This window comes from Prorops nasuta, unplaced genomic scaffold (assembly GCF_024137725.1).
Source record: "Prorops nasuta isolate Cenicafe-Biocafe unplaced genomic scaffold, Cenicafe_Pnas_1.2 PNAS00019, whole genome shotgun sequence".
Lineage (NCBI taxonomy): Eukaryota > Metazoa > Arthropoda > Insecta > Hymenoptera > Bethylidae > Prorops > Prorops nasuta.
In genome coordinates, this window is record NW_027116816.1 from 5211333 (window position 1) to 5224576 (window position 13244).

Consider the following 13244-nt stretch of genomic DNA (forward strand, 5'->3'; position numbering starts at 1 on the left):
TGGAGGAACGGCGAGGAGCGTGTAGCGTGCGAAAAATCGGGTTGGACATGAAGCAGGGCTCCCGCGGGATGATTTTGCGGCCTCGAACCCTCCGGATGAGACACCCCCACCCCCGCCTCCTCGCCACACACCACCACTCCACCCAGCAAACGAGCTGTATCTCTGTTCAAAGCACGAGGAACGCCGTCAGGCCCGTTTTGCACCCCTCCCAAGCTTCTTTTCAACCCCCTTTAACCATACTTTGCCTCCCACGTCCCACCCCCTCCTTCCCCTCTGCTGCCTTCAAACGCTACCCCATGGATCCCTTTTGATCATCCCTCGTGCGCTCTTGCTTCCTATACTCTACGTACCATGCGTGTGCTTCTATTCGCTTGTATACACATGTACACGCTCACACACGGACGACATACTCGGAATGCAAAAGTGGAAACCCCTTCGGAGCCGATACCAAAGGTAAAGTGCCGCTCCCTCTTTGCCGACTGATCCACTGACACGCTCAAAACTTTCCTTCGGGGAAAACAAATGGAATTTCACGATTTTATAAAACCCCCCTCCCCTTCTACCTATCTCTTTCTTGTTTAAGAGCTACAGAGGGGTAAGAGAATTAAGTATACTCTTTGACGTACGAGAAACAATAATCGTTCTGGCATTATAAAATTTAATTTTATAGAGTCTTGTATAACTGATTAGAGTAATGACTTCTGTTACAGTTTACGAATAATTTTGGCGGGGATTACTGCTAGACACGCGTTGCGTTAATCGAAGCAAACGTTGAACAATAAAATATTAATTTTACGTGGAAGGGTGAACTTTTCATGTATACAATCGATTAAAGTTGAAGTAAAGAGACTCGCGTTTATACTCTTTGGTGTACGATAAATAATAATTGTTCTGGAATTATAAAATTTAATTTTATAGTCATGTATATCTGATTAAAATAATGAATTCTGTTTCTGTTCGAATTTCGTTAATGATTACTGTTAGGCACACGTTACGTTGAAGTATATATACGTTGAACAATAAAATATTAATTTTCGGTGGAAGGGTGAGCTTTTCATGTACAATCGATTAAAATAAAGACTTGTGTTAGAGTTAGAGTTTGATTAATGGTGGGGGAACTGCTGGACACCCGTTACGCTAAAGTACGAGTGGAACGATGGGGATAGATGTGTTAATGAATGACAAACAATAATCGTTTTGGGCAAAATATAATTGTATTTCTTTATGGAAGAAACAATTTTTCATGCACGATCAAAGAAAAAGTTTATATTTTAGTGGGGAATTTATTAATCCCTTAATTGTGTAATTGTCCTTTACAAAAAAGTTATTTTAACTGCATATATATAATAATTAATATATCAATTTATTATAATTCTTCAAATAATCGGAATAAAACCTGTTATTTTATATAAATAAAAATTGTATTGTTGAAAAATATTTAGAAAAGGAAAACATAATATAGGTTAACAATATGAGAAACTCACGGATACCCGTTACATTGAAAACAATGTGAAATTGACTAATAAATATTAACTTCCGTTGAACAATAAGCGTTTGATACAAAAAAAAAATTAATTTTAGGAGGGGAGGAAATTTTGATATAAAATTGAAGTAAGGTTAGATTTTGGATAATAGTGGGGGAAAGTGGAGGACACCCGTTAGACTGAAATGCGATCGGAAATTCGGGGATAGATGTGGGTAGTAGGAGAGGACAATGGCGACTTCGAATTCCCTCGTGCACGTATGCCCGCATGTCCAATCATTGGCGTAGAAATTAGGGGCTCGATACTCTCTCCCTTCACTCCTCTGCCCTCACTGTTAGCCAAATTAATGAACATCGCCGACGTCTGCGTCGCGACGTCCGACGCATACCCAACGCACAAAATTCCCCGGCCAATCAGCTTGCATTTAGATGATCTCGTTACGTCACGGAACTTTTAAATCCTCCACTCGTCCCCCACCTCTTAACGCTCTTCGCATGCACGACACTTTCGAGACTGCAATCTCGAATATCTCCAAGACGTTAAATATTATGAAAGGGAGGATAAAATTTTCCAAACTTTTTTTTTAAAATGACATAACACGAGGCATAATAAATTTACAACGCAAGGTCGTCGAAGATAATGTTTGCAGAAACGTGTTTAAACGTTGGTATTTTATTTTTATTAATTTACTTTGATGTAACTCTGACAACAAATGCAGAACGAATTTACTGTTGGAAATAGGTTGGAACACATGTAATTAGCGCTAGTATTGCTTTTTATGCTTATTAATGAGTACCACCATGCATGTTGGAAAATTTAGAATTAATCTGGTTCTCTGGCAAGAGTTATTAGCAGTAAAACAGCTGCTGGTTATTTTCTAGTGGGTGTTATACGTTATTCAAGCTTTGTGCTTTGAAATTCATCACTCTATTAGTGCCCCCGTATAGCTTACGAAATACTAAAAGCCTGTGCGAGAGATTTAAGTGTTTTATGAAAATAAAATTGACTTCGACTTTAATGTAAAATTACAGGAGTAGGCGATTTTCCCCATCAGAACCAAACGCTTTGTGACAAAATATTTGTCATAATTACAATATTTCTTATGGCCACAAAAACGTATAATAATAGTATGTACGTGAAACCTAATTAATTCGACTGATACGATCAAAGGTAAATTTATAATTATACAGGACTGACCCAATATTGCAGCGTTCGACTATTGCAGTACAATTTGTACAATATATCAGAATAACGAAGCGAAATCAATTAAACTTACTATGGTTATAATACGTTGACGCAGGTGATTCTTTAATGTCATTAAATTCAACGATCAAGCTTTGGCCCAACCCGCCAACGTCCAACAAACGTTTTAGCTTCCACTCGAAGTCAGACTTTGACCGAATACCCCATGAAATTTCTGTTACTACACTAGTCAAACTTTACCTGGTCAGGGACGAATGAATAGTTGTAAATCTATCGTGTTGCAGGTAAAACCGAGCTGAGCTGAGGTCGCAGCGTCCAATCGAGGATTGGCTCGATCCCATTTTGAGAATCGAACATCCCCTCCACATCTCGAACGAGCCAGGCAGGGCCATCTGGGGGCCAAAAGTCCTCTATCTCGAGCACGTGGCCTCAAGACTCGAGAAGAAAAATCTCCGTGAAACGCCATTTCACGGTGAGAAGTAGCGATAGGTAAAAGGGAGGCTGAAGCAGAGAAGTATATAGAGTAAAATCTTAAAGAGAAAATCGAGAAAGAGAGAGAGAGAGAGAGAGAGAGAGAGAGAGAGAGAGTTTTGAAGAGCGAGGAGGATCGACGGAGCGGGGAAGATAACGGTAGAGAGCGTTGCACTATTGAGCAGAGAGAAAGAAGGAGAAGAGGGAGAGAAAGAGAGAGAGGAGGAGAGGGAGAAAGAGAGAGAATGTCGCAGAGAAGTAACAAGGGAGGTCGTTGGTGAAAGCGAGAGGAAACAAGGAACAACTCGGGTGCGTTGCACTATTGAAGAGAAGGACGGAAAAACACGAATGGCAGCTACGACGCTCGTAGGGGAAGATCGACTGCCGTTAGCAGGACAAAGACATTGCTAATAGCTGCGCGCGCAGTTTCGTCGACTTGGTGGGGATTACGCGCGCCACCTGCCGCCGAGAACTTCAGTCGATCGGCGATCGTCGCCCAGTGCGGGTCGTTTTTAAAATCTTTTTCTTTCTAATTTCCCGTACTGCTATTCCGAGCCGGAACAAAAGCTGCTCGGTCTCCACTTCCGGTTGATTCGATTATCGCTGCAGCAATTATCCCGCGAGTCCACTATTTCATCGAAATTCACGCTCGCTTAGCGTCAATATTTCATTATTGAATAATCGAAAGGTTTGTTTTGATCATGAAATAACTCGGTCGATTCGTTGAGATTACGAAAGAGATACTCCGGTCCCTTTAAAACTGATTGGGTTGATTTTAATTACGATCGTCGAGCGAATCCGGCCTATTGGAAGATTTTGAGGGTGGCAAAGTGTGTTCCATCGCAGGCGATTCCAGAGGGATTGAGGAATATTTATGTTGCTGGCGATAGTGGAGGAGGATTGAAGGTGCGTGGAGAAGCAGCTGGATATTGGTGAGGGAATATATGGTGGTGGTGGTAGCGGTGGAGGAGGAGGAGGTGATTCGGGATTGAAGGTGTTCGCGTTCGGGGAACAGCTGGGCATGCACGATGCTCACCGGGGGACGCCGCCGAATAGCGCCGCGCCGCCTGGAGCACGCTTTTCAAGAAGCGACGTCATCACGCACGTGACTACGCGCCGTTGAGCGAGCCACCAGGATTCTCTGCCGTCGAGCACGGCCCTCTCTCTCCCTCCCCATCCCTACAAGCTGTTGCGTCACAGGTGTGCCTGCTAAAGTGATACGTCCACCCTTGCCCCATCCCCCAACCTCCCCCCATCTATTTGCCAGTGATCCAAAGTGATTTTGGTGATTCTGTGCAAGTGTTGCTCTGTGTGTATTTGTGTGTGTGCGCCCTTGTGTGTGCCCGACCAAAGTTTTTGGCTTATCAGTGGATTCTCGCCAAGATGACGAGGTCGTCGAGGTTTTTCAAGGCGAATCTTGCGGCGACTTGCTGGCTGCTGGTCGCCATGACTACGGTGGCCCTAGCTGCATGGCAGGAGAACGTCAGGCCCAAGATGTACGTCCAACTAGGTGAGTCATCGACCCCACTCTTCTTCTTTGTTTTTATCTCAATGGTTCTTCAGCTTCCGCCCTGTCGGACCATTCCAATAATCAATGCAGCCAGCTTGAATTTCTTTGATCACAATGAGTCGCACTGTTTAACATCCAATTTCAATACTTTACCATAATTATGCTAATCGTAATATCGTCGCTCTCAGCAACGGGAAGGTTTCGGAATAAATATTTTAGAAGCGACAGAAATTATAATGCACCGTGTAATCTCGTTCCTCGGAATACTTTTGCCTCGAACAAATGCACCTAACTTTAAAAAACATCATCGATCCAAAATCTTTGGAATATTTGTTCATTATTCAGGCTGGCTCCAATTTTTTTCCACCTTTTTCTGAAGTTTAAATTTTGATGGAGTGCACTTCGATCAATAAGATATCGACCCATTTCACGTTTGACTGAACGTTTGAAAGTTTGCCAATCGCCAAAAACAAAGTAAAAATGGTTACATTTATTCAGATGTAACGGACCTGGCACGAGTTGTTATTCAAGTTTGATCCGATTTTCTACCACGTATCTCGCACGGCATTTCAAGCGGAAGGGTTCAAACTTTGAAGAAAAGCTTTATTCTAGTTTCTTTGTTCGCCTCTTAACGAGCTTAATTTTATTTAGTTTTTCAGCTACGTAATAGTTGACGTCTTGGGAGATATTATTGAAGAATTTTTGCAAAATTGGACGATACGAATTAAGTAATAAATTCGTTTACGCGAAGAAGCGGCCGGGTAACACAGTTTCCAAGTGATTTTCGAGACAACAGCTTCTCCGCCGACATTGAAAGATGAATTTACACTTGAGACTCACCGCACGGAGCTCGCGTGAGGCACATCTGTCACTTCGAAGCTTCCACGTTTGAGGCGTGCAACGGAGAGGAGCGTCTATTACTCTGGCAACCTCTTACCATCAAATCATGTTAGCTCATATTTTTCATAGCTACAGTATACTCGCTTGAGCACTCTATCTCGAGCTAAAAATTCAGCTCAAATATTACCATCTCAATTGCTTTTCGTGATAAACCTCTTCCATAAATTAATTTATAAAATTACAAAAACACATTTTGTCGATCAATTTTAAATGCTAATAAAAATTTTACAATCTTATCCAAGTTATAAATTTACCCATATTTATCGTTCTTTAGGCAATGATTCTTTATAAATATTCAAGAAACACTGTAGTTTCTCAACAGCAAGTATATGACAAAAATTTTATTTTTAAACGTAAGTACCCCTTTTTATTTTCTCCATAAAAATGAATAAATGTTTGAAGTTACATTTCATTTGGTTCGCTCGAAAAATTGTTAAATCAATTTTATTCGATAAATTAAACTAATCGGATGAATTTATTTAACGCGTTTCATATACATTTGTATTTGACGTTTACAGTTTGAGTGAATTCCTAGTAACGAATAGGGTGGCAAACGAGGTCGAAATCAATTTTCTTGTGCTGCTAGAGTGCAGTATTTAGGACTGGAAAATTGTATCCTCGATGAAAATATGAGGAGGTTAGCGATAGCAAGGGTCGAAAGGGAGATTACGCTGAGGGAACCGAACTATGAGTCATAGGCCATAAGATAATCGAGGGAGGCTCTGCTGAAAACGAAACTAGCAGTTGCACTGCATTATCCATTGCCACTATCCGAGTACTCGACGAAAATAATATGATGAGACACGAGGAACTTTGAATAAATTTATTTCCTATAAAAATAAAAACATTTTACAAAACAATAGTTACATAAGCTTTCTATTCCAAATATTAATTAATTTGATATATAGGCTTATGTATATCAAAAGAGACTATTTTCTAGTTGTATCCAAACACAGCTGTCGGACCCAAATCTGTTCCATTTTTAAAAATTTGCAAGAATTGCAAAACATAAACAAAAACTGATGATAGCCATGTGGTAGAACTTAAAGTCATCAACAAAAATAAACATAAAGAAATAAATAATGTAATATCCCGTTTTGATAAAGACAAATAAATAGTTTCATTGTGTATATCCATAATTGTTCTAAATCTTTTCAGAAAATGATACTTTGAAAAATTTAGAATATTCCCAATTGCTTCCCTTAATTTGAAAACATTGATTTGCTAGTATAATCTAAATTCAAGTTGAAATTGATTGAAAACCAGTTTAAGGGATATTGGATTATTTGGTGATTGATTTTCTGGTAGGAACTGCTTGAATGTAGCCAAAGGCGAACGACTTTTGCACTGGAAGCGTTAGTTTTGAGTTTCCATTTATGTGAAACTAATTGGTTGGTTGTAATTCGTCAGGGGGCTGACATTGGTTGTCGATCGACACTGTTCCCGCTAATTTCAGGCGGTGGTTAGTCAGGGATCTATCTATATAGATATATATATATCTATATGACATAGTTGGTGCTAGATGCGGTATACTGGGACTAATCATACTGTATCCTCATCAGTATGGGCCGCATCGTGATTGGTCCGTTGCGGTATTCCTAGCTGGCGGATAAAGTTACCGTAATTTGGATTAACTGGCCGCCATAGCCCATATTCCAATCCAACGTCCACGGTCGACTCTCCGATGCAGTAATGAACTCGTAACTCCCGCCATTATCAACCGCAGGCGCGCCCGCACTGCCCTCTGTGCGGATTAACCGGCCTCAAGCATCTTTTAATACGATATTCACGCAAATTCCACGCAAGCTTCTCTCCACTGGAGTTAAAAACACGCGAGAATTAAATGTTGCCACACTAGGAAAGATATTTGCGCGAATGATCGCATAATAAATAGCGAAATTCTTTCTTCGACAGCAACTTTTTCAACCTGCTCTAAAACGAAGAAAATTAGGGGTCACGAATAACCGTATAAAGATCTGCGATACCATGCAGAAATTAGCAGATAGCAGTGGTAGGCTGGAAATGATTGATCCAGGCGAATAGGGGGAGCCACTCGTTCTTTTGAAGAACACTTTGGAGAAGGCGGAGGGACGCGCGTGTACATACACCGTCCCCGCATCACTTTTTGCCCACCTCGAGTGTGTACTCGAGGCAGAATAAGTAGCGCGCTGCCATTGCAGAGAGCTTCATAAATCTTTTGTCGAGAAAAGCCCCTTCCCCGAGTCACTATCTGACCGAAGCAAAGGTCACAAGCGACCTAGCCGTAGATACAGAGAAATCTCCTAAATAAGAAAGCACGTCGATATCTTTCACGAGATTGGCAGGAAATCTTTCCAAATGCGATTTGGAAAATATTTTCAAGATTCTCCTTTACAACTTTGAGTACAGCTAAATGTGCACCGCGTTAAAAGTAGTTTGGCACAATTTTCGATCCACTTACCGTGAGTAGCGGGATGGGGTTACGGGGTCGTAGAGGGCGCCACACGTGCGCGCGGTTTTCGAATTGCGGAGCCACTTGGGTTTAACGCAGTCCATGTTTCGCATCCTGTATATGGAGACCCCGAACATCCATCACTCTTTCTGCGGCAGAGCTGAAACGAGAGGGATATTTCGGCGGTAAGAGAGACGAGAAATAAATTGCTTCCCAGCGACTCTATCGTTCCTCCACCGAGTTTACTGCCATGATCTTTCGTTTCCTCAGATATTACGAATTAGGCGAAATTTAACGAACGCGCTTCCAACGAATTCAAAAGGATACCATCTATCTCACGGCTCTTATTTTAATAGCAAGTTCAAGAGTAAATTTATTTATGTTTATTTCCAAGTACATTTTTTTCAGATTCGAGTGATACCAAGAATTCCCGATGCGGAGAAGCAACACGGTATAGTTCGTGCAAGAGATATTCAATTCTTCATGAATTTCGGGGAAGGCTTGTGATATATGTGCCAACGAGCGATTCATTTTTAGCGAGGCGTTTTAACGAGCGTAGCTCAGTGAAAAATTACGGCCTATTGACATTACTTTCAAACCACTCTGGATACGACTCTTTATTACCCAACAATGAGCGCTGTCAAATGGCCAAGAGCTCTGCTAACTTCTGTTATTGTTATTGCTTTCTCCTTCCAACTTCTCACGAAACGCAGGCTAATCGACAACGAGTAAGTTTTATGGATTTTCGAGTGTGTATACATTATAGGTAAACAAAGCTGGGCTTGAAAAAGTTACGAGGGAAGGAAAGAGAAAAGTAGGAGGGGAAGCCCCCTAAACGAGGAATATGCATGCGTGTGCACAATATGGGTTTGTTCGGTGATTACAATTTCGGTTGTGCCGTGCGCGGTTTTCGTTCGTTGTAGAATTAGCAGAAATTCTGGCTCAGCGAGCAAAACAGTATCATAGCCGTGCCGCCGCAACGGTGTTGGCGAATTAATAACGAAGCATCGTGTAATTTCTGTGCTGCGCTCGTGTCTCGTGACGCGCGGTGGGCTCGCCTACCCCCACTCGAACAGACACTGCAGATCATTTCCAATTATCGACCGACCCAACATTTGCTAGGAATTTTAAGTAAACAAATAATCGCGAAAAAACTCCTATTACTGGTTAAACTATTCAAGCTGGGAGAGTGAGACGCGGTTGAGGTTTTCTTGGAAAATGACAAAGGAATTCCGGGGGATTCTGTGTATTGTACTTTTTTAGGCTTGAGCCAAGCACTTACCGATGGTCGATAAATCCAACGAGTTATTTCACTATGAAAGCGTGTCTCGCGCATCAGTGGCCCGCGTGACGAGATTAAACCACACACATACACATGTACATACCTACGTTCCATGATCTTCTGGCTGCAGGTTAACTGACCTCCGGTTTTTCTCCCCCTCCCCCTCGTTCCTTTAACAATAAGTTGCGAGATTAAGCGATTTCCTCGGTAATTTCGAGACCTTCGGATTGAATTGTTTTTGGTCTATTTGTGTTTTTCCAAGCTAGTCTTTGTTTTTTGATTTTCTTGACTGTCGGACCTTGCGAGGCTTAGGGTCAAGTGACCTGCAGCTCCCTCGCAGTACCCTCCTGACCTTTACGTTACTCCCCGTGGAAACTCGCCGTCGATCCTTTCTTCGTTGATTTCGACGGGAGCCCTTCGAAATTGGTTTATCGCGGGGCAAAGTATGAATAATTCAGGCCGACTGATTCGAAGCGCAATCAATTTGCCACTCGGAATGGCCGTTGAGGCGGCTCCGACGACTCGGGGGCCCGAGTAAAAGCCAGCAGATGGGGAGACGATCGGCATTAGCGAAATGAAGAAGCTTAACGCGATCTCGTATACCTAAATTACTGGTAATTACAGTTCGTCACTTTTCTACGACCATACGGTCGGTATAAGTAAAGCCAAAGCGAGTATCGATTAACCAAAGCATTCTCTCTCTCGCCTTAAAGTAATTCCGAAATTAAACGATTCGCTATTACAATCTTCTTACCTTTATTGCCATCTACGAGAGAAAGTACAATTTTCTCTTCCAAACTAGTCGAGGTTCTCGCACAGAACTTTATTTTTCACCGAAAGATTCAATTTTCCTCAATTCAGCGTGATGAAAACCATGGAAAATCTGGCTGTGGCTGACCCGCAGGCTGGCTCTTCATTTTCAGGGCTGCGAATAAACAAGAGACTCCTTCAAAAGTCAGTTCCATAAACAGACGTAGCTCTGTTTGCTGTGCGTATACACTCGGCACCCTTCACACGTGTATAACCATATGCGCGTTAGCCAGCAGCGGCCAACTTTGAGTAAAGCCAACTGTCGGAATCCATCAGCCACGACACCTCGCTCGCTTTCGCTATTTTCTAAATATCAAGCTAAAAATAATCGACTTCCGCTTTCGGACAAAGAACATTATTTCCGTCCCTTCTTCCCTTTTACGGAAGCTTAAGGGGGGAAAAGTATATTTTTCAAGGTGGAATATTGCTGGAAAGAGAATTTTCGTGCAAAGCGAGCGAATTGCGGAAAATGTTAGATTCGTTTTTGCGCTAATCTGGAGAGAGAGTTGGATTAATTATATGTCGTTATGGCCGAAGGGAAGGGGGGGGGGGGGGGATCTCGATGCTCGCTTCGGAAAGCTCCGAAATGCTCGTCTTGACGTGACGACCTAATGCGATTTGGAAAGTTCAAGATTGTTCCCGCGATAATCGAGAGAGATACGATAGGACGCATCGGCGATATAGCTAAATTATTACCGATCGTTGAACAATAATAGTGAAGTAGAATAGCAAACAGAGGACAAACTGGTAAACTAAAAATATTATCCACAATAACACTGCATGCGAGAAATTCAGAGCAAATCAGCGGAAAGACTCGAAAGAATCAAACGATAACAAAAACAAACTTTCTGACAAGGACACGAGATTTTATTTTGAAAAACTTGAAAATCCTTTGGATATGGACGCGCGAAATATAATGACTAAAAATATATAGTGCGTATCGCAAAATATCAATATGAAAAGACTCGCGGAAGAGGTTAATAACGTTATTAAGAATAAATAATGGAGCTCGGGCATTATGCACATGAAGTGCATGAAACGCGCGTCTGTATAGCGGATACGAAGCGAAATTTGATTTGTTTGGAAACTAGCGTTTGGGGCGGAGCGTGGAATAAACATAAATATGGGACTGATAAGATTGAATTTTCGAGCCCCTGGGAGGCAAATATTGAAGAAGCCCAATTAGATTTGTCTGGGTAAATAATCGCGCGGCTTTTCCAGGAAAACGTACACACGGAGTGATCGAGTTAAGGCGAAAGTTTGGCGAAAAGTATCCGCAGCCAGGTTTCAGCATCCCCTTGAAAGAGAGCCTAATTTCGGGTCCGCTTGATCGCACAAACGCGTTAACCTTGAAAAATGGGAGGGGAAGGCACGAGGCCTGCGTTAAAGCCGACGTTAGAGGAATGGAAGGGAAAAGCGTTATGGAAAAATGTTGGTTCAATTGTTTGGAAGGGTTGTTGGTTTTTTGCGAAGGAGGGGGGATGAAAGCTGGCGGCTAATGGCGAACAGAAACAGATCGGAGCTTTTCAGCGGTCATTGGCATAGCACAGAGACCCCTCTCCCCTCCCCGCTCCTCGCGACTCCTCTATATACCGGTGGGCAGGTCCTGCAGGATCGATCGCGCTCTGGAGCATCCTGCAGGATGCGTCACTCGCTGTGCGAGAGAACGCGCGACACATCTAATGTCAACTCAAATATTTAACCTGCTCTTTCCTATTTTCTTCCACCTTTAACCCTACCCCCACCCCTATATTCACCCCAGCCTTTATTTATCGACTTTAATCTTCAGTAAATTTCCAACTCGCCCGTGCGTTTCGCAAATTTTCGGTCCACCTCTCCTCCGCATTTATTTATCTCACCCTCCCACCCCCTCCCCTTCCTCCACCCTCCACGCACCATCTTCCTACCCAAAGAACCAAACAGAAAAAAACCTCCACCGAATGTTTCTGACACGAACAATAACCGAGTGAAAAATACTGGCCAAAGAAGCGTCGATCATTTTTCCACGAGATTCAGGGAGATTTTTGGATAGAAGCGAAGGGACAATTTGTTCCCGGCTGCCGTGGCAACAATTTATCCGAGCAAATATACCGAGCTATTTTCGCACGAACATATCTATTTCCGATAAACTTATCTATTCCAGTGCACTCGTGAAAGCTCACTCGTCGATTCTCGTTGAATCATCGCACCAATGACATTATTTTCGGCCGAGCGCTAGTCCTATGCATCCATCATCCCATTATTGCCCCCACCACCGCTGTGCTACCACCGTCGTCGTCGTTGTCGCGCAAAATACCATTGAAAATAACCGTGGAATGACAAACACTCGAGCATGGTAGGGTAATGGCCGTAATAAACGTTGGGAGCAGTCGGTGGGAAGGGTTTTAAAAGTACCGACCAGGTGGAGTGGTGTGGGTGGTGGGTGAGGAGGAGGGAGGGGGGAGGGGTAGATACACGAGAGACTCGAGAGGGAAGAGACAACACCCACCCACGCACCACTGGCCTGCGGTGATAAAAGAAAGGGCGCCTGTGGACAGCCATGAACGTCGGAGAAAGCTCGGAGACTACTCGTTCGGGCAAAGCATCAGCGACACAATGCTGAAGAGACGGGGGGGGGGGGGGAGGTATTGATCCGAGAGCCCCATGCTCGATTAGACGCGAATTGCGCCAGGATTGATGCAACTCGCTACCTCCTGGCCGCACAGTCCACTGTACCACGCGGTTAACCACGATGCGTCGTCAATTTTCAAGATTCCGCACGATACTCGCATGCTCGTTTGAGCGAACATTTCCGGACCTTGCCTCAACGCGTTCTAGATAAGCTTGCTTTCGATATTCCTCCAATATAGCCTCAATATTGGAACAATGCCGCGCTGAAGTATAGGGAATTCAATATCACGCTGTATAGACAACGTTTTTATTTGGTTGCTAATTTTGCTTATGGGATTGGTTTTAAGAAAATTCTCAGAAAGGATTATTTCGAGGTATACTTTTAAGGTGTTTTGGCTGCTGATGGAATAAAGATTAGTAATCTGTGTTTTATTTTGCAAGGAATAAACTTTTGGATGGCTGATCTTGAACCGAGTGACCTTAGGATTTCGAGGGTGAGAGTTGGGATTGAATTTTGAGAGTGTGAATTTTTTCGGATTAGGA

General features: G+C 42.8%; 1 protein-coding gene across 3 annotated transcripts in view; it reads left to right on the top strand.

Moving 5' to 3' along the window:
• Positions 1-13244, top strand: part of LOC136780441 (semaphorin-1A-like) — a 130949-nt gene that overhangs the window by 27407 nt on the left and 90298 nt on the right. For all 3 annotated transcript variants that reach the window (XM_066738801.1, XM_066738803.1, XM_066738802.1), the window contains exon 2: positions 2972-4668. In XM_066738801.1, the coding sequence (XP_066594898.1) occupies positions 4542-4668 (127 nt within the window). In that variant the 5' untranslated portion in view covers positions 2972-4541. The remainder of the gene's footprint in view (positions 1-2971; positions 4669-13244) is intronic.